The 18,988-nt window shown below is 39.4% G+C and overlaps 1 protein-coding gene across 9 annotated transcripts in view; it reads right to left on the reverse strand.

Moving 5' to 3' along the window:
* The window catches only part of WDFY3 (WD repeat and FYVE domain containing 3), a 324,335-nt gene that overhangs the window by 104,832 nt on the left and 200,515 nt on the right, over window positions 1-18,988 (reverse strand). For all 9 annotated transcript variants that reach the window (XM_072622967.1, XM_072622964.1, XM_072622965.1 and 6 more), the window contains 8 exons: window positions 17,270-17,501; window positions 9,168-9,328; window positions 7,813-7,924; window positions 5,642-5,832; window positions 4,056-4,208; window positions 3,717-3,790; window positions 3,447-3,608; window positions 415-509 (listed from right to left, as the gene is read on the reverse strand). In XM_072622967.1, the coding sequence (XP_072479068.1) occupies window positions 415-509; window positions 3,447-3,608; window positions 3,717-3,790; window positions 4,056-4,208; window positions 5,642-5,832; window positions 7,813-7,924; window positions 9,168-9,328; window positions 17,270-17,501 (1,180 nt within the window). The remainder of the gene's footprint in view (window positions 1-414; window positions 510-3,446; window positions 3,609-3,716; window positions 3,791-4,055; window positions 4,209-5,641; window positions 5,833-7,812; window positions 7,925-9,167; window positions 9,329-17,269; window positions 17,502-18,988) is intronic.

Genomic DNA, 18,988 nt, shown 5'->3' on the forward strand with positions numbered 1-18,988 from the left:
AACAAACATTTCAATAGACATGCTCAAAAAAAAAAAAGAACAAGAAAGGAACTTGTAAAGAAACTGTGAACCTCTAATTATGTACAATTTTTAAGATTAATATTTAATTTAACAGAGTATTAACAAAACTCTATTTGCCTGTCTTGTGCTGCACTTTTTTCTTCAAGTTTTTTCCATACATCCTACTAACCTACTAACACCTTCCCTCCATGCACACCCACCACCAGAGAAAACTCATCCTTTCTACATGTAAAATGTGAGCTTTCAATTACCATCATAGATCTGTGCAACTGATGAGAAGAGGGAAAACGTACTGCTGAACAGAGAAAATCAAAGAGCTGCTATCGATAGAATTTTGGTCTGCCTAAATAAACTTTGCTACTACTATTACTTTTCAAATCCTAGAATTCTTACCTGTATCCAGCTTTTCTTCATTTTTTATTTCCATGACTACAAATTTCTCACAGACAGCAAATGTTGGCAAAGTGGAAGCAATGAACTGGCCGAACCTTCAAACACAGGAAATACAAAATGCGGATGGTGTTCATGTCACCAACAGAAAAGATGCTCTTTCCAGCACAGTGACGGCATTTGAAAACTGGTGATCTCAACTCAGGTTCTGTGGGTCTTAGAGTACTTAATGTTTTTCTTAAGAATCAAAACAGTAATTCCAGTAGTTTCAAAGAAGTTTTGAAGATATAAGAATAAAATGAAAGATGGTAATTGTCTAGAAATATGCAGCATATCAAGTATAAAAAAATTCAAGTTACCCAATCTTAATTGCATTCATCCCTCAGCACTGTATGGAATTTTTTTTTTAAAAAAATTCATTTCTGATAGGCTCTCTATTATATTTTCTCACATTGAGCTGTTGTAAAACCTTCATTTTGAGGAATTGCCTATTTGTCTCCTCCACTTTCTGGCTGCTAATTACATTAGAGATCGGTATCATTTGTCTTATGTCCCCTTATGTCCCTCCTCCTTTTCCTCAGAACCTTTGATCTTCACCTATTCTCCCCTTACCATAGGTTTCAGATAAAGAAGTGGTCCTCCCTTCTTGTGGAAACTATTCACTCCACCTTGTCCTTGAGTCTATCCCTATCTTGTTTCAACAATCAAGCCTTCTCATTCTCTTTCTTTCCTACATTCTTCCCCTTGCCCACCTTCCCAAACTTCCAGAAAGTGTTCTATACTTCCTCATTACTCATGGACTCCTCAAACCCCAAAAGCCTGTTTCTCTTTTACCCAGTCTACTGAAACTACTTTCTCCAAGATCAATCATGATTTTTTAAAAAGTTTTTAATATTTTTTGTCTCTGCATCATCTACATTTCACAATATCATCCTTCCTCCTTCCTCCTCCCTCTCCAAGAAAGAAAGAAGGTTTTGTTTAACTAAACCAAAACCCAGTGAATTCTTACTTGCCCAATGTAAAGGTCCCTTTTCAGCTCCCATCTTCCTCAACGTCCAAGACAGTTCCTACGCTCCTAATTCACCTCTTATCTTCTTTGTCCCCTAAGAATAAGCCCTTGGTCATCCTTTTCTTCTCAGACTAAACTCCCTCCCAGAACCATCCCCTCGAGTCTCATGGCTTCACTAAAGATACCTCAGTAGTATAGTGTGCTGGCTTTAGAATCAAGAGATCTGAGTTCAAAAGCTGCCTCAGATACATACAAGTTATATGACTCTGGCCTCTTTCAGCCTGAGTTTCACCATCTGTAAAATAGGGATAATAACAGTATCCACATCACAAAGTTATTGTGGATCAGATGAGATAACTTAGGTAAAACATTTTGTGCATCTTAAAGAGAAATGGAAAAGTTAGCTGTTGCTATCACTACCACATGCTTCCAAATTCCTATCTCTAATTCTGATGTCTCTTCTCAGCTCAGTCCCACTTTCAGAACTGTCCTGCTCATCTGCTTCTTTCTGAACTTCCTTCTGTCCTTTAATGTGCATTTAAAACCATCGTTCAGCGGCACTCTTTTCCTTTATTGGCATCACTATGGCTAATGCCCCCTTTCAGCCTCCTTTAAACTGAAATAGGGAAACAAACAAGCACCAAAAACGTCCTACCAAACAAAAGCACGAGTCACACAAAACAACACGATGGCCACATTCAGAAACGCCTGTGTCCTTCTGCACCTTGAATCCACCACCCCTCTGCCGTGTGGTTGGCTGGATGCCCAACACCGGTGTTCCACAGGGATGCAGGTCATGATGCTGACAAGAGACCTCCAGCCTTCCAAATCTGCTATTCTTTGCAGTGTTGCTTGCTGCTCTCATCTAAGCTGTTTTCCTGCCTTGACTGACTTCATTCTGCACCCATTGATACTACCCAGGATTCTCCAAGTTCCTTCCTTTCACCATTTCTCACAGTACAAGAATATTGCATTCTCTTTATAATGCATTATGCTTAGGCTCCCTCCAGTGACAAGTGCCCCTTGGCGGTTCTTTGCTCCGCTCCACCCCGACCAGCTTTCTGTTACTTTGGGGGTGGGAAGTTTATTCTGCTCATAATTATTCCCTCCCCATGTTATCCACCCTCAGCCTCAGCCTTCTCTCCCCTTCCAGCCTAGTTCTTTGTGTTATTTGATGCACATCTATGCTGAACTCCACATGAGAGCATGAGTGCGTTTGTGTGCGTGTGAACATGCACTCCTTTGCCCAATTCGGAGAAGAGTGAGAATAATCTGACGCCTTTTCTTCCTCCTCTCTTTCTCCATGTTTGTAGACTCTTTCATATAATCCAATTATGAAAACATCAAGCTCTACCCCATTTCTACCCCCTCCTTCACTACTGTGTTCCTCTTTTCCTCCCTTCTCTCTCTTTCCTCTTCAAATCCCATAACAGAATTAATCTACCCAAAGGTTCTGTTTTTCTTCTTTAACTTCCTCCAAGTTCTCTGACATCACTAAGGCTCTGCAAGAACACTTGTTGGTTTCCCATTCAGATGTTAGCACTCCATCATATCTGAGGTCCCTTCCAACAGCTCAATTCCATCCACATTTCTCTTCACTCTTGTGTTTCCATTTCAGAGTTCTATTCAACTTTATTCTTTTCATCAGAAATGCGCTATGAAGATTCACTTTCTGGCTATGTCATAAATGATCTTCTTTTTAAAAATAATTTACCATTGAGAATACTCCCTTCCCCTCCCCACCCCCCAAAAAATGAAAGAGTTTTGATAGACATAAAGAAGAACTCTGAAAGCATATGAGCGAGAAGTTATACCAAGCTAATCTTACATTTCAAGTAAAGGATTCAGTAATTTATCTTCTTCAATAAGACACCCTAGATTTAAAAACAGCATAAACGTCTACATTTAAAATGGCTTTAAATCGCATACCTGGTCCTGACAACTGCGTGCATGATTATTTTTCTGACAGCAACTTCAATTCAGTACCACATTAATTTTTTTTAAGCCGGACAAAAGTTTATATTACCTGAGTAAGTCATTGCTGCTGGGGAATCCTTGGAGTAAGTAGCTCAGCACATTACTAATAGCAACAATCGTGGGCTGGGACAAAGACATATCTCGAAGTGTAAGCAGCAGCTTTGGGATTAACTGAAATTCCCTCATTAATTTAGCGTTCTTTGAGGCTTCACTGAAAGAGAAAGCAGTTTTAATGAACAGTTCTGGCTTCATCTCTGTACTGAAAAAATCCTTTACCTACTGAAATTTTTTAGTTTAAAACATGGGCAATAACTAATACCTGGACTCTGTGAGTAGTTCAATGAAGTGTTCAAATAAGGAAAGATGTAACTCATATGGTGCATGAAGCCAGACCTGTAATATAAAATGAATAGTAGTGATTGCAGGCAAATTTGTTTAGTTTATAGACCAGAACTTCCATTAAGGCAGAGACTATATTTCATCTACACTTTGGATCTTCCCTAGCACCCAGGAAAAAGGTCTATATAACAGCAGTCACTGATTAAAATGACTGATGAATAAACTCTTTATTAAATGTGAATTCCCTTCATTTTATCAACATAATTAGTGAAAGCGATTTGCTGATGATAAAATGATGTATCATTATTCCTATACATACTTCAAAATCACAAAGCAAATCCTGGAAGGCAGTTGAGTTTGGAATGATGGATGTCTCGTGTCCACTGTCAACAGTTCCCACCAAAGAGAAAGTCAGATGGAGAATGTGGCTATTAAGAAGTGATCGTTTCTTTTTCAGCAGCATTGCCAACAACTAAAATAAAAGATGTGAAATGCCAGTTGATAAAACATCCTGAATATTAAAAAGTGCAAACACTGGTGAACATTACATATCTGGTTGCTTATAACCAACTAAACAAGACTAAAGAGATCTGGCTATTCCTTACATATAGAACCTTCTGAAATTGCATGCTTTTATAAGATTACAAAAAATTTTCAAACAAAACATACTGTTGGGGTCCCCTAGACCACTTACGGGAAACCCTAACCCCGACCCAAGGCTCTTGTCCAGCAAGAGGCCTTGATCTCGTGAGTAATGAATGGGGCGGGAGACAAAGATGGTGAAGACTCCGTTTTATTCATCTAAATCACATGCATTTATAGTTTTACCTACGTACATTCCTAAGTACATTCCTAAGCCCTACGTAGAACCTATCACCTATCACCTTTTACATTGAACCTATCACCTATCACCTTTCCTTATATGGGTGTCTTCTCCACTGGACATCCGGAGCCAGGACAAAGAGCTGCCACGTTGCAAACAAGGACGAGACCCTTCCTCCTGAATCCATCTAGTTCCACCCCTACTGACAAGCCCCTAGGTTATCTAGGCAGGCTCTCAGTGTGGCGTCCTGAAAATGGATAGGGGTCGGCTCTAACTCGTCCCGTTACAACATACAAACCTATATAATTAAATAAGTGCTCAAAACTACCTTTTCAGCTATTTCTAGGAAATTGTCAACTAGAGCTTTAAAATACATGGTATAATTCATAACAAAAAGAAATTTAAACCTCCAAGTACCTTTTTCTCTTCCTTGCTGATCTATGAAAAATTTAGTCTTTTTCTAATGTGTATATAGTCATAGCCCCACTAAGATTTATGGTATTGGAGCTGGAATGAAGATAGGGAGAGGTTACAGATTAAAAAGCAGAGAGAAGATATTTCAGGACCTCTAAAGGTGATGAGTCAGCATGTGCCAACATATTAAGAACAGACTATATAATGATGGCAAGTGTATGGGGTAACATGTCACTTGCTAAGCCATGGCACTAGGCCCCAACCCTGGTCTGGACAACTATGCTCCAGGAAGTGGGACCCTGTCTCATCTTTTCACCAAACCTAGGCTCCCTGAAATCCAGAGCTACGTCATTTCTCCTGTTCAGTTACTTATGGTCCACTGAAAATTTCAAAGTATATAAAACGTATACTGCAATAATTTGTCTGACCAGGAAAAGTCTGAAGTGTCAGAAGGAAAAAAAACAAACCATGAATTAGATAAGGCATTAATTTTACTCTAATTTCATGCTCTTTTAAGCCTATATAATGAATGAATTACAAGATTCTTGAGTGAATGTGGACTATGTTTCTCCTCCATAAGATTGAAAAACATGCTACTCATCATCAATGAAAACAAAAGGAATTTTTAAAGGAGGAAAAATAAAGCTGAAACCCTGCCACTCCCATACCTGATAGCCCTTGATCCTTTCCATTTCCTTGCTGGCTAGTGGGTTGCTCTTTACCACACAAACCAGGGCCTTCACAGCAGCATACAACCCTTCCACATCAGATGCCATAGCCACTAACCCCAAAATGGCAGCAGCTCCACCAATGTACTGCAGAGTCGTGGCAACAGGCTTAGGGACAAATGTTCTTACTCCTGAATAAAAGACAGTGAGAAATCATGAGGATCCAACCTCCAATTTTTTTAAAACAATAAGTATAAAAATGATGCAATCCATTTGGATGGCACTTGGATATAAATTCCATTGTCTCTTTCCTTCCCCAAAAAGATTATTCTAATCAAATTAAGGTAATCTGCACATGGCAAGTGATTAACATGCTTTCTTTCATTCATTTATAAATACTGTGAATTAATTTGTATAGAATGGATTGAACAGTGCAAACTCAAGAGATTATTTTTGATGATTTTGTCTCATAGTTGATTAAAAATACTAATCTGTGGAATTTCAGAATCAGTTCTAGTAGCAATCTGACTTTCAGGGGGCCATCAAGAGATAAAACTCTATAGGGAGGTCATATGTACGAAATTTCTTTTAAAATCTCTAATTTTAAGAGAGCTGTGAGTCAATTTAGCATAGGTAATGTAGACAGAAAGCTAGTCCCAGAGTCAGGAAGACCTAGGCTCAAAGCCTACCTCTACAACAGTCAGGTTATATCTAGGCAAAACATTTACCCTGTCATTCCCTAAGAAATAATCTATGACTATACATTACAGAACAGTTACCAATATGAAAAGGGAGTTTTTAGTAAAAGGAGCTTTATGAAGCGGAGCTCTCTCAAGATGAAATCACAAGTTTGGTCCAAAAAACATAGATTAAGAAAAGATTTTATTATAATTTTTCACTTTTAGGTGAGATTTCTGATTATTCTGCTACCACAGGTTCTGAAAAGGTAGTGATTACTTGTGAAGAAAATAATTTCTGGGCACAGAATATATGTTCAATTAATTTTTTAAATTAAATTAAAAGAAATTAGGTAATAGGACATAATCAATATCAAACCTGGAGGCAACTTGGACCAGTTTTTGAAAGTTATTAAATCGATTTTCAAGGCTTAAGAAAGTTATGGAGAAAAATGCTAATAATGCAATTAACCTTAAGAGTGTGTCCTGTGTATATTTTTTCTCAGAGAGCCAGTAGTTAAGCATTTATCAGCACAGTACTGGATAAGTGACTTAAGGTATCAGTGCCCCAAGCAAATCTCTAAGACTCTAGCTGACAGGTGAGCTGCTGATCTGTATTAGTGGAGGGGGTCTCCACACAGGCAAGCCCTGACATTTATCAAAGATCACAAAATAAAAATAAGAGAAAAAATGTTGTTAGAATAAAGAAAAAAATGGTATCGACGTACTATTACACAACAACAACAATAAATTAACATACCACTAACTATTAAAATTATGAGAACTAAGAAACAGAATAGACGCTGGCTACTATTATCTGACTCTACATATTAGTAATGCCTAGCTTCAATCACACACGCTGACAAGTTAAACAGCATGAAAAAATTGTAGAATTTAACACTCTGTCCATACAGTTTTAAATTTATCTTGAAACATCAGGACTGGATTTTGCTTATTAAGTTCTCTAAAATGGACAGAAAAGAAAAAAAGTATGGTTTTTAAAAAATTTAAAAAGTTGAGAAAGTTTTTCCTTTTGAAAGATCAGACAACAGCAGCTCAGTTACAAGATCATTTAACATTGAGGCCATTCTGGTACTATAAAAAACCACTGATCCCTAAAACTAAGTCCTTACGTTTCAAGTTTTCCCATTATACCTTGTTCCCCGAAGCACTTAAAGATAACAAGACTAAATCTGGATGTTTACCTGACCCCAGAAGCTATCACATATTGCAATCTCAAACACTGCACTATCTCATGTTAGTTTAGTCAAATCTACAAATCTGTAGAACCAAAATACAGAAGACAAGGAATGCAATTTCATTTCAAAATCTCCTGAACAAATGACGCTTTGATTACAGAAAGACACCTACCAACTGAAAGGAAAAGGCACAGTCACTGCCATTAGGAGTGACACTACCATGAAAGAGCAGGAGGACAGAAAGGAATTTTCTCCTAACTCTACTTAGACTGCCATCCGCACACAAAGGTCTCACCTAAGTATCCAATGAGTGCAGCACCGACAGTGCGTGCTGGCCCGTTCAGATGCCCGGCTGAGTTATGCAGCAGCTTCACAGGGGTGGCATTCTCATGGGAGGAAATAGCTAACTGTGGAACGGAAAAAGAATGGGATAAAAACCATCAATGGAGAAACACAGGGATTCTTTTGCTCTAAAAACCAGACTTCATTGGAAAAACATTATTTTGCCTTCAAACAGGAAAACAAGTAAGGAGGCTTTCATAAAAACAAATGGATTGATCATTTTAACTAATTACATGGAAAACAGATGTAATTCTGGAGACATGCTAAAGTTATGGGGGAAATAAAGCCACCAAGATGGAATGAGGACAGCTATTCTCCATGCAGTACCAGGAGAGTCTGAAGGGGTTTGCATCAAACCTACACACAGGAGTTTGACTGGGGACATCCCTGAGCATCGCCATCTGTGGCCTCCTCTTCACAATCAATAGTTAATAGAATCTTCCTTAACCCAATGAATTGTGAAAATCAGTGAATCACGCTTTTAAAATGTTTTAGGATAAACTACGCCTACCTCAGAGGGCAGATTTTGTAGGAATACATATGAGGCCTTTGTGGTAGATTATATTAACTCTGTAGCTGCCATAAAAGCCATAGGAAAAAAGGTATCAAATAGCAATCTTTTTTTTTTTTAAATGACAACAACAAAAAAAGTTTGAGGCAACATGACAGTGGCAAGAGACACGAACTCAGAGCCAAAGAATGAGTTCCTGCTCTCCCTTTGTTGTGCATGGCTCACACACACACACACACACACACACACACACACACACACACACACACACACACACACACGGACCTCCTGGGTCCCTCCCTCTTCTGATATGGTTTGGTTCCTCTCCTATTCACAGTTTTAGGGCATAGTGGATAAGTGACTTGCCCAGTGTGACACAGTCCTTGTCTTCCTGGTTGGATCTCATGCAACCACATACTCCTCGTGAGCCCTAACTATCTCAGACCATGAGCTGCAGGGAAGGGGCTGATCTGCACTGGCTAAGAAGAGCTCCTGACAGGAAGGAAATCAATGGTCTCATCAAAAACAAACAAACAAAAAACAAGCAATGCATATGTGTAATTTTTATTTTTAAATTCACTTTTTAAAAAAGCCAACATGAATTATAAATATTGGCCAGGATTCAGTTTCCTGAGTTAAATGATTTTAGGGGCTTTAGCCAATGGAAACTGTCATAAGGAAAGCAGGATTCATTCTATTACTTTCCTAAACTAAAATTCTAGAAGATCTTTAAGGAAATAAGTGACCTTTTCCAGTATTTGCCAAACACAGTTTTTCACAAAACAATTCCCACTTACCTGCTTGGCAATGGCTTTACTATCTAACTTGTTGTAAACTTTCCTTATTCTCGCCACTGTGAGTGAGGAGACAGAGATGGCATAGAGGCCAAATGACACTTTTTCTTCTGGTACTAAGGACACAGGGGATGCGACGCCACTTTCAGACTTGGAATCTTTACCTTCAAAATAAGAAATAACGCACCTCAAAAGCAGAATCAGTTATCTTCAAAACAAATATAGTGAATGGGGTGGAAGAGGAATGTCCATCCTTAGTGCAGAGGTCAAGAAATGGGGTTTTTGGTCTGTCACTTGCTAACTTGCCTGTTCACGAAGGCTTATGGACGTACAGGGGGAAGCACTGTAGCATAAAACACGTTCCCTACCTTCCCCCAAAAAAAGTTCCAGAGTAATCTGTATGGCCATGGGGTGGTGAATGGGAGGGTGTGTATGTGTGTAGTAGTTTCAAAGGCTTGATGGGAGGTGGCAGGAATTGATTCACTCCATCCCAATTAAAGGTGGGCCTGGATCTTTTATCTACCAGATTGCTTTCTCAATCAAGGCTTTCTGCTGTTCCTAGAGTAAATCCCTCCTGCCATCTGCCACTTTTCTGTTGAACTGCAGCAGCCACTGGCACAGCTCATCATACAAGGCAACCTACCCAATAAAATCTTCAGGAGCAGCCAAAAACTCAGGATTATTTCTGCTACTTGTGAGTCAGACCCTCAGTCATATCCAATAATAACAGTAAATGCTCCTCAGATCCAATCTGACTGGCAGATTCACTTCGCTTCTCTCTCAGTAACAACTAGAGGCCAGTGAATTCCTTTCACTTTCCCTGCTGCGCCTGGCTAGTGGCACCAGAGCCATGGAAACTACTTTGGAACTTAATTTAACAAAACTGATGGGAAAGATGCAGATGACAACTTTCATTGTTACTCTAGCTATATCCAAATCTGCTCCTCCAAGCTTCACTTTGCATCAATACATTTATTAGGACAACGAAAGAGGAGACCATGATAAAACATCGATGATATCTTCAATGTGGGCAGACCCTCCCTCTAGTGGTACAAATCATAAGCCTTCTATAACTTATTATATCACTTTTGCTAAGTCATTGTGGCAAAAATTGGATCATTCTGCAACCAAAGTGGTATAATACCTCTGCCAAAGAAAAAACCCTGACCCAGATCAACTCACAAGCGAGCTCAAGTAAACATTTAATGACTAATTAACATCTATGCTACTAAATAATCCTCAATAATAAAGGAGGCACTTTACCAAAAGCTCTTTAAAAAAAAAAAAAGACACATATGGTCTAAAACCAAAAGCAAGAAAAATCAAAGAAAAAGGGTTATAAATTTTATGTACATTGATGCAAAATTTTTAAACAAAATCTTAGTAAGGATATTATAGCAATGTATCCAGAAAATAATTCACTGTTATCAAGTTGGATTTATATCGGAAATTCATGAATGGTTCAACATTAGGAATCAGGTAAACAATAAAACCAAACTGTTTCAATAGATACATAAAAAACCTCTGATAAAATACAGTACTTATTTATGTAAAAAAAAAACACTATAGAATATATGCACGCAAGGTGTCCTTCTTTATCATGATCACAAAAATAATCTAAAGCTAAGAGCTCCATTTGCAAAGGAGAAGGAACAGAAGCTCTCCTAGTTCAAAGAGGGATACAAATCAAAGATGTCCCTATACTACTATTTGACAACATAAGCCTAGAAATGCTCTCTATAGCCACAACAAAAGGGTAAAACTGAAGTTAAAAGCATTGGTATAATTAATCTATCATTTCAAAGTATACCAATCAAGTTACCGAACTACAAAAAAACAGCAAAACTCATCAAGAGCAGCAAAACTTCTAGATCTGGAGGGAAATAATGAAAAGTAGGAAATGAGGGAATATAGCATTATCACACTCTAAACCATATTAGGAGGAATAATCAAAAAAACTCTTTGATAGAGGTTAAGCAACAGAATGGAGTTTGGGGAACAGACTAGATAAGCAAGAACCAAAACTATTAAAAGAAAGTAGATGTGTAACTAAGATAAAAATACAAAATAAAAGCAGGGGAAAGTACCTATTTCACAAGAATTTATGCAAAAATTGGGAAGTAGTTTGACAGAAATTGGGTTGAGACCAGCATCTTACTCCATCTGCCACAATAAGCTCCAAATGATACTCGACAGGAAAATGAAAGGGCACATAGCATAAACAATAAACAAATAAACGAAAACAGAAGGTGTGAACTTCTATGTCTTCATAAAACTAAGTGAGAAACTCTTAATCAAAGGATAGAGACAGTAATAAAAGAAAAATATACAATTTCAATTACAGAAACTGAAAAAAGTTCTCACATGAACAAAATTGATCCAGAGGGACAAAACAGTGGCAGCTGGAAAAAAATGTACAAATGCACCTCAAGGAAGTCTGATACTCGAGATATTTAAGTATATCAGAGGCTATTTTTAAACAGGGGTTAAGAAATGAAGACTCAGAATGACTAAGAAACATTTTTCAAGACATAAAAAATCAAAGGATATGAAGAGTTTTCAAAAAGAGTACAAACTTTCAACAATCCTGTGAAGAAACGTTTAAGAGAAATGCAAATAAAAACCCCTTCGAGGGTTCACTTCACATTCAGAACATTGACAAAGATGACAAAAATACAGAATCCACGTTTAAGGGGCTGTAAAAGGCAGGCGCACTGAGAGATTTTAGTGGATTTGCAAACTGGCCCAACCACTATGGAAAACAATTTGGACTTATGCAGCCAGAGACCAAACTATTCATTTCTTGGGCCCAGGATTCTGCTGCTAGGAATATATGCCAAGGAAGCCAAAGACAGAAATGTGTAGTTATTTATCACAATATTCATACAAGCCCTTTTTTTAGCATCAAAGGACTAGAAATAAAGTGTTTGTCCATCAGCAGGGCAACAGCTAAGTTGTGGTATATGAAAGGACACATTACTGTGCATTAAGAAACAACTACGATGAAAAATTCAGGGGTGAATTCAGATAAATATAGGAAAGCTTTTATAAACAGAAACGGAATGAAATAAGAAACAAAACAATACATATATATATAAAGGCTACAAAAACACAAAGAAAAAGAACACTAAGAAGAAATCAGTCTCGGAGAAATTATTTAAAATAAAACATGACTGACAGAGAAGAGGCAAACCGAATCAACAAACAGTTATTAAACTCTCAGGCGCTGCACTAAGCTCAGGAATGGCGATACAAGCAGAAAGGCCATCTCCTGTTCTCAAAGAAGATAATGGGAGAAGATCATCCACCCAAGGAAGTTGAAAAGGCAAGAGCATCAAAGAAGAGAAGGGTCTGACATTCAAGGCAAACAAGAAAATTGACCATCCCTTACTCCTAATGGCACAAAGGGAGGAGGTAGGCAGAAGGCCCAGACAGTGTATGTCTTAGGAGATAAGGTCTGGCACTCTGTTTGCGCTCAAATGTTTTTCTTTGTTACAAAGAAATATTCAATTCTAGGGGTAGATTTGGGGTGAGAAGTGAATATATCATAAAAAAAAATAGCCAAAAACTAACTTATTTAAAAAGAGGTTTCAGTTTGATCTGAGGACCGAGTTCTCAGTGATGGTAACTGGCCAGAAGTAGAATGAAGGCTTTGGAGATGAGGGGAAAATGGGTTCCCTAGTATGGGTGACACTGAAGTGGAAGTTGGTATGCTTGTTTCACAGACTCTAGGACCTAAAGCGGAATAGGGGAGTAATAGTAAAACACTTTTAAAGACAGGCAGTGAGCCAGATTCGAGAGTTCTCTCATAGAAGGAGAATGTGAGTCACCAGAGAAAGGAGCATGCACGCGCACATGCATATGCATATGCATGTACATGCCCGTGCGCGCGCACACACACACACACACACACACACTTATCACACTCATGAACTCCTCTCCTTCCTTCTCTGACCTGTCCTCATCAGGCCCTATAATCCTTTCATTTCTTAGCACTCTCACTGGCTGCCACTCAGGCTTGGACTTCACTTTCCTCCTTTCCAAACCTCCCTCCTGTAGCGAGTCAAGTCCCAGGTCTTGGTGACACCCATGCTTTGCTAAAGCCTAACCCTAGATTAATTCTCCCAGTCCCTCTCCTCCTACTTTTCTGCTGCTGAAGGGAGCTGGAGATCACATAACCAAGCCAACTGGGTCCAATACAAATGTATGCTAGTCATCCAATTTTACCTGGGCCCTTAATTCAGCAAGCTAATTCTTTGACTCCTCCCTAAATGAATCTCTCTTCTACTTCCTACTGATATCATTCCAAACCTTTGACATCATCCCTCATTCTCTCTAACTTTATTCCAGTCCCTGATGAAAAAGTGACCCTTTCAATCTCTCCCCCCTTCTGCGGCAGACTGCCTCCACAGTTCTCCCCTACATTTCTCTAAACTTCTATCTTTCCCTATCCCCTGGTTCCTTGTCTGCTGCCTCAAACATGCCCAAGTCTTTCCAACCCTGAAAAGATTAATGCCTTCCCCTCAAGCTACACCCTGTATCTTTCCACCATTTTACAAACTCCTAGGAAGAGCTGTCTACACATATCTTCTCTGCTCTCATTTCTCAACTCAATTGCTTTTCAACCTAGATGTCCAGGAGGTATCTTAGACCCAATATGTCCAAAACAGAACCCAATTTCTTTCTCCTTAAACCCTACTCCCTTCCTATCTTTTCCATTACTGTAGAAAGTAGCAGCAACCTCCAAGTCCCTCCTGCTGGCAACCTAGGAAACTACCTGAATGTCTTACTCTCCCCACCTATATCCAAGCTGTTCCCAGTTTCCCCTTTGCATCTCTCTTTTGCCACTTTTTGTATCCCTGCGGGTAGGCACGGTACTTGGCACGTAGTAAGCACTTAAGTGTTTACTGACTGACTGACAGACACCTGACAACCTGGCTTCTAGTCACATCACTCAGAAACAATTACTCTGTCCAAATAGTTAGTCTAAGACTTTCTTTCCAACCTTCATTTCTTCCAAAAGTCTGCTCAAGTAACATTTTCCACACAGAGCCTCCACTACTGTGTACCTTGAATTTATTTTTACCCATTTTATACGTATGTACTTATGTCCCAAAAGACTGCAAGGCCATGAAGGCAGGGACATTTTCATTTTTCCCTTTTCCCCCAGTGCCTCATCTCTAACCAGCTCTAAAACTCAGAGAAATCTCAAACTCAGTGTGTCCAAATCTGAACTAGTTATCTCCGTCCTCAAGTCCTTCTCTTCTAAACTTCCCTATTTTGCTGAAAGGAACACTTTTCGTCCAGTCTCTCAGGTTCATAACCTTCACATTATTCTCTACTTCTTACTTTCCTTCCTTCAACCCAAATATCTAATCAGGTGCCAAGTCTTGTTTCTAATTTCACGACACCTCTCACATTCAACTCCTATTCATACACTGATCTCATTTGTTTGGCTTCTCACCTCTTGCCTATACATACTACTGCCAGGGCATCCTAACTGGTATCTCTACTTTGCATCTTCCCATCAGATTTATCCTGTATACAACTAAGTCTGAAGGTGATTTTACTTAACTCAACACTCCCCTATTTAATTAATAAACTCCAGTGACTCCCTATGACCTCAAATTATTCTACCCGATTTTTAAAGCCCTTAATTACCTGACCTTTCCAGTCTCATTATATGTCACCCTCCCCTTTTCCTGCCATTTTGTGGCTCAATCCCAACTAGCCTTTTCTCTGTTCTTTATATATCCTACCGCATGCTTATCTCCTTGCTTTTCAATGGCCATCCTTTGTTCTCCATTCCATTTTGTAGAATTCCTGTTTCCTTCAAAATGCTGCTCAAGAACATTCTTCATCAAGCCTATTCCCTCCCATGCTCTCCAAGCGCTAGTGCCAGCCCTAACTACCTTGCATTTATTAAATATTTATGAACAAATGCATTTATTATATAATAATTTAGTGTATATGCACATTCTACTTAATCAACCAACAAACATTAGTTAAGCACCTCCTACGTGCCAGGTTCTGCATTAAGCGAGGAGGATATTAAAAAAAAGCAAAAACAAAAGATAGTCCCTGCCCTCAAGAGACTTGAAATCTAATGGAGGAGACAACAAATACACATGCACAAACAAGTCATGTATGGGATAAAGAGGAAATAAATAGGAGGAAGGAGGGGTGGGAAGGCCTTCCTGTAAGAGACAAGATCTTAAGTGAGACGTGCAGGCAGTCAGAGAAGTCAGAAGTCGGAGGTAAGAGGGAGAATATTCCAGGCATGAGGGGCAGCCAGAGAAAGTGCCTGGATCTAAGTGACGTTTTTAAGAAACAGCCAGGAGATCAGAAGCACTGTCTTGAAGAGTAGGCAGTGGGTAATATAGTTTAAGAAGACTGGAAAGGCAGGAGAGAGCTAGGTGTTGAAGGTCTCATAAAAAGTATTCTGTATTTGATCCTGGAGGTGATCAGGAGCCCCTGGAGTTTATTAAACAGGGGTAGGGGTGATATATGACATGGTTGAATCTAGGCTTTTGGACAATCAGTTTAGTGGCTGAAGGGAGGATAGACTGGAGTGGGAAGAGACTTGAGGCAGGCAGACCCATCCACCAGCAGCTTGCCATACTAGTGCAGGCAAGCATGTACCAGAGTGGCTGCTGTGTCACAGGAGAGAAGAAGGCATATTTGAGAGATGCTGCAAGATTTCCTATGGGAGTTAAGAGACAGTGAGGAGCTGAGGATGGGCCTGGTCTGCAAGCCTGAGGGACCAGGCAGATGGTGTTGCTTTCTTCTGTAACAGGGAAGGTAAGAGAGGTGAAGGGTTTAGATAGAAAGATAATGAGTGCTGTGTTCCTCATGTTGGGTTTAAGATATGTACTGGACATCCAGTTTGAGACAAACAGATGGAGATGAGACACTGGAGGCCAACGGAGAGATCGGGCATGACAGGAAGATCTGAGCATCATCAGGATAGGGATAATAATGAAACTGATGGAAGCTGACGAGATCACCCATGAGGTAACAGAGCAGGAGAAGAGAGGAGAGCCTAAGCTAGGGATACCTGGCTGAGGGACAACTATGGTCACAGGGCATGATCTGGATAAGGAACCAGCAAAGAAGGAAGAAACGGGGCAGTGTGATAGTTAGGAGAGAATCAGGACAGTGCATTATGAAATCCCAGAGGGAAAACAGGGTTACCAACAGTATCAAAAGCTGCAAAAAGTTGAGAAAATGACAAGTGAGGAAATCATTAGATTTGGCAATTAAGAGATCTTAATTAACTAACTTAACTTATGTAACTTTGGAAAGTATAGCTTTGGTGGAAAGATGAAGTTGGAAGTCAGATTGTAAGGGGTCTAGGAGTGAGAGGAGAGAAAGTGGAGGAACTTACTGCAGATGTCCTTGCCAAGTTTAGCCACAAAGAACACAAGAGATACAGGGTAATAGCAGAGATAGAAGGAGAAAGTGATTTTTTTGAGGATGGGGGAGACAAAGGCAGGAAGCAAAGAAGAAGCCAGTAGATAGGGAGAGACTGAGGATAAGTGACAGAGTGGGGATGACAGAGGGGGTAATCTGAATGCAGCTGCTTGAGCAGGTAGAGGGGTTAATTTTGGTAAGGAGTAAGGGTACTACTGCTCATGTGAGACAAGTGAAGGAGGAGATAATGGCAGAAGGCATCTGAGTGATTAGATGAGAAAGAGGGGAAAAGGAGTAGCTTACAGAAAATGACCCCAATTTTTTCTGTAAAATATGAAGTAAGGCTCTCTTTTGAGAAGGTAGGGGCACAGAGAGATATGGAAGGCTTCAAGGAAAGATGAAAAGGTTTGGAAGACACAAGAGAGAGACACAGACAGAAAGAGACACAGAGAGAAAGGAGAGTCACAGAAAGACAGAGAAAGAGAGAATAATATTCTTGTCATTCTCATAAGAAGGGACTGCTTAATTTCCTGTGTTTTTATTCCCAGCGCCCCGCACGTAGCAGGTATTAAATGTTTGTTGGATAATTTATAAATGTTTTTTGATTGACTGACAAAGCACACAATTCATGAGGACTATTTTATGAATCATTAAAAGGAGGAATCTTAGCTAAAGGGGACAAGGGTACTTACATGGGACATGTACAGCCTGAAAGCTTCCAACATAGTTTGGTCCTAGTTCATAAATGACATTAACACTTGAAATAGGCAAAACTTCTTCTAAGAAATGTGTGGGTCCCAGGCGCCATACTAATGAAGCAAGCTGGCGTTGAGCAGGCGGTGTGCCAATGTAGGCATACACTGTGCTGACCACAGGCGGATTTGCAGAACCTGAACCCCCTGGAGTACTGTGAACATAATGAAGCTATAAAGAAAAAGGAGAAGAAATGGATCAGAACAGAAGCAGGTATGCCAGAAAAGGAGAATGAGCAAGCTGAACTCATGCTATACATCTCCATCCCCCAGAGGTCAGTGGGTACCTTCCCACTGTGCACAAGGCCCCGGCACAGCTAAGGGCAGGAAGCTTAAGGGCAGAGGGGAGAAGTCTGGGTGCTGGGGCAGAGCCTGCACCCCTGCCCCTGAGGTAGGGACCGAGCAGTGGGCTGAATTGTTCTCTGGCTCCTAGGGAACAGCTGACAACAGAACGAGAGATGCAGGAAAACCACAAGGAGATTCAGGGAGATGTGGCTGCAACACATCAGGTTCCCTCTGACATTACATTGTAAGGTTGCAGCCAAAGATCAGCGTCTCATTGGGGCTTGTAAGATACAAGTCATGCTTTTGTTATAGTACTTAAGTATGTGCTAGTGTGAAAATACACACACACACACACACACACACACACTCACACACTCACATTCTTGCTTTCCAAACTCCTGTATAACACATTTAATTTCAGATTTCAAGGCATGCTATTGTTAGATTTATAGGATGCTAAAAATTATTATTGAATTAAATTTTAACAAAAAAGTCAATGGAATTATAAAGGGTACAGAAAATCAGCCAAGATGATTAAATTTTCTACTTTTCAATTTCAGTTTTATGTAGTTATATTCTCAGAGAATTTTTGAATAAAATTACTATTCAGTTGGATTTATTCTATTAAAAATCTTTATGTAATTTCTTTTTTTTTTTTTAGTCTAACCTATTTATTTTCAAGCTTGTACTTTATATGAGCATGAATTCCAATTACTATGAATCGCCCACAAATCACACTTAAATACCATGAAGTGCCCTCAAACCATACAGTTCTATAAAGTGGTCTGGACTTGGACAAAGTCCCAAATATTTAAGGACACAGAAAACAATTTAAGAAACCCCAGTATATCTGCTAACAAGAAGAAAACACCTGGGTAATGCAACAGAGACAACAGAGAGTTTCTGAAAACAAAACTAAACTAACTGATCTAAAAATCCAAACTTTGATTTTAAGCAGTAAAATTAAAGACAAAGCTTAAACACAAAGAAAACACCAAATGATTGCATCTGTACAGCAAAGCCAAAATAGAAAAAAACATAGGCTTTGATATTTTGGTGAAGCGTAGACTGCATGTCTTTTTATTGAAGGAGAGTCTTTAACATGGTACTTTGCTCTACTGATTTTGTGATGAACAAACATGAAGACACAACTCTACACAACTGAATGAAGCATGCTCTGCCATGAAGAAGTACGTAGCCTTTGTGCTTCTTGCATTTCCCTGAGGAGGTCTCTGAGCTCTCAGGAGCATTTTAGAAGCAATGAGAAGGGGGTGGGGAGTTACTGATGTCTTCTTGGTCACCTGCTCATGCTACTAATAATCTGATAGTTCTCATTCTCTTGGAATCTGTCCCTTTGAGGCAGTTTAAAAATTT

Source organism: Notamacropus eugenii, chromosome 7 (genome assembly GCF_028372415.1).
Source record: "Notamacropus eugenii isolate mMacEug1 chromosome 7, mMacEug1.pri_v2, whole genome shotgun sequence".
Lineage (NCBI taxonomy): Eukaryota > Metazoa > Chordata > Mammalia > Diprotodontia > Macropodidae > Notamacropus > Notamacropus eugenii.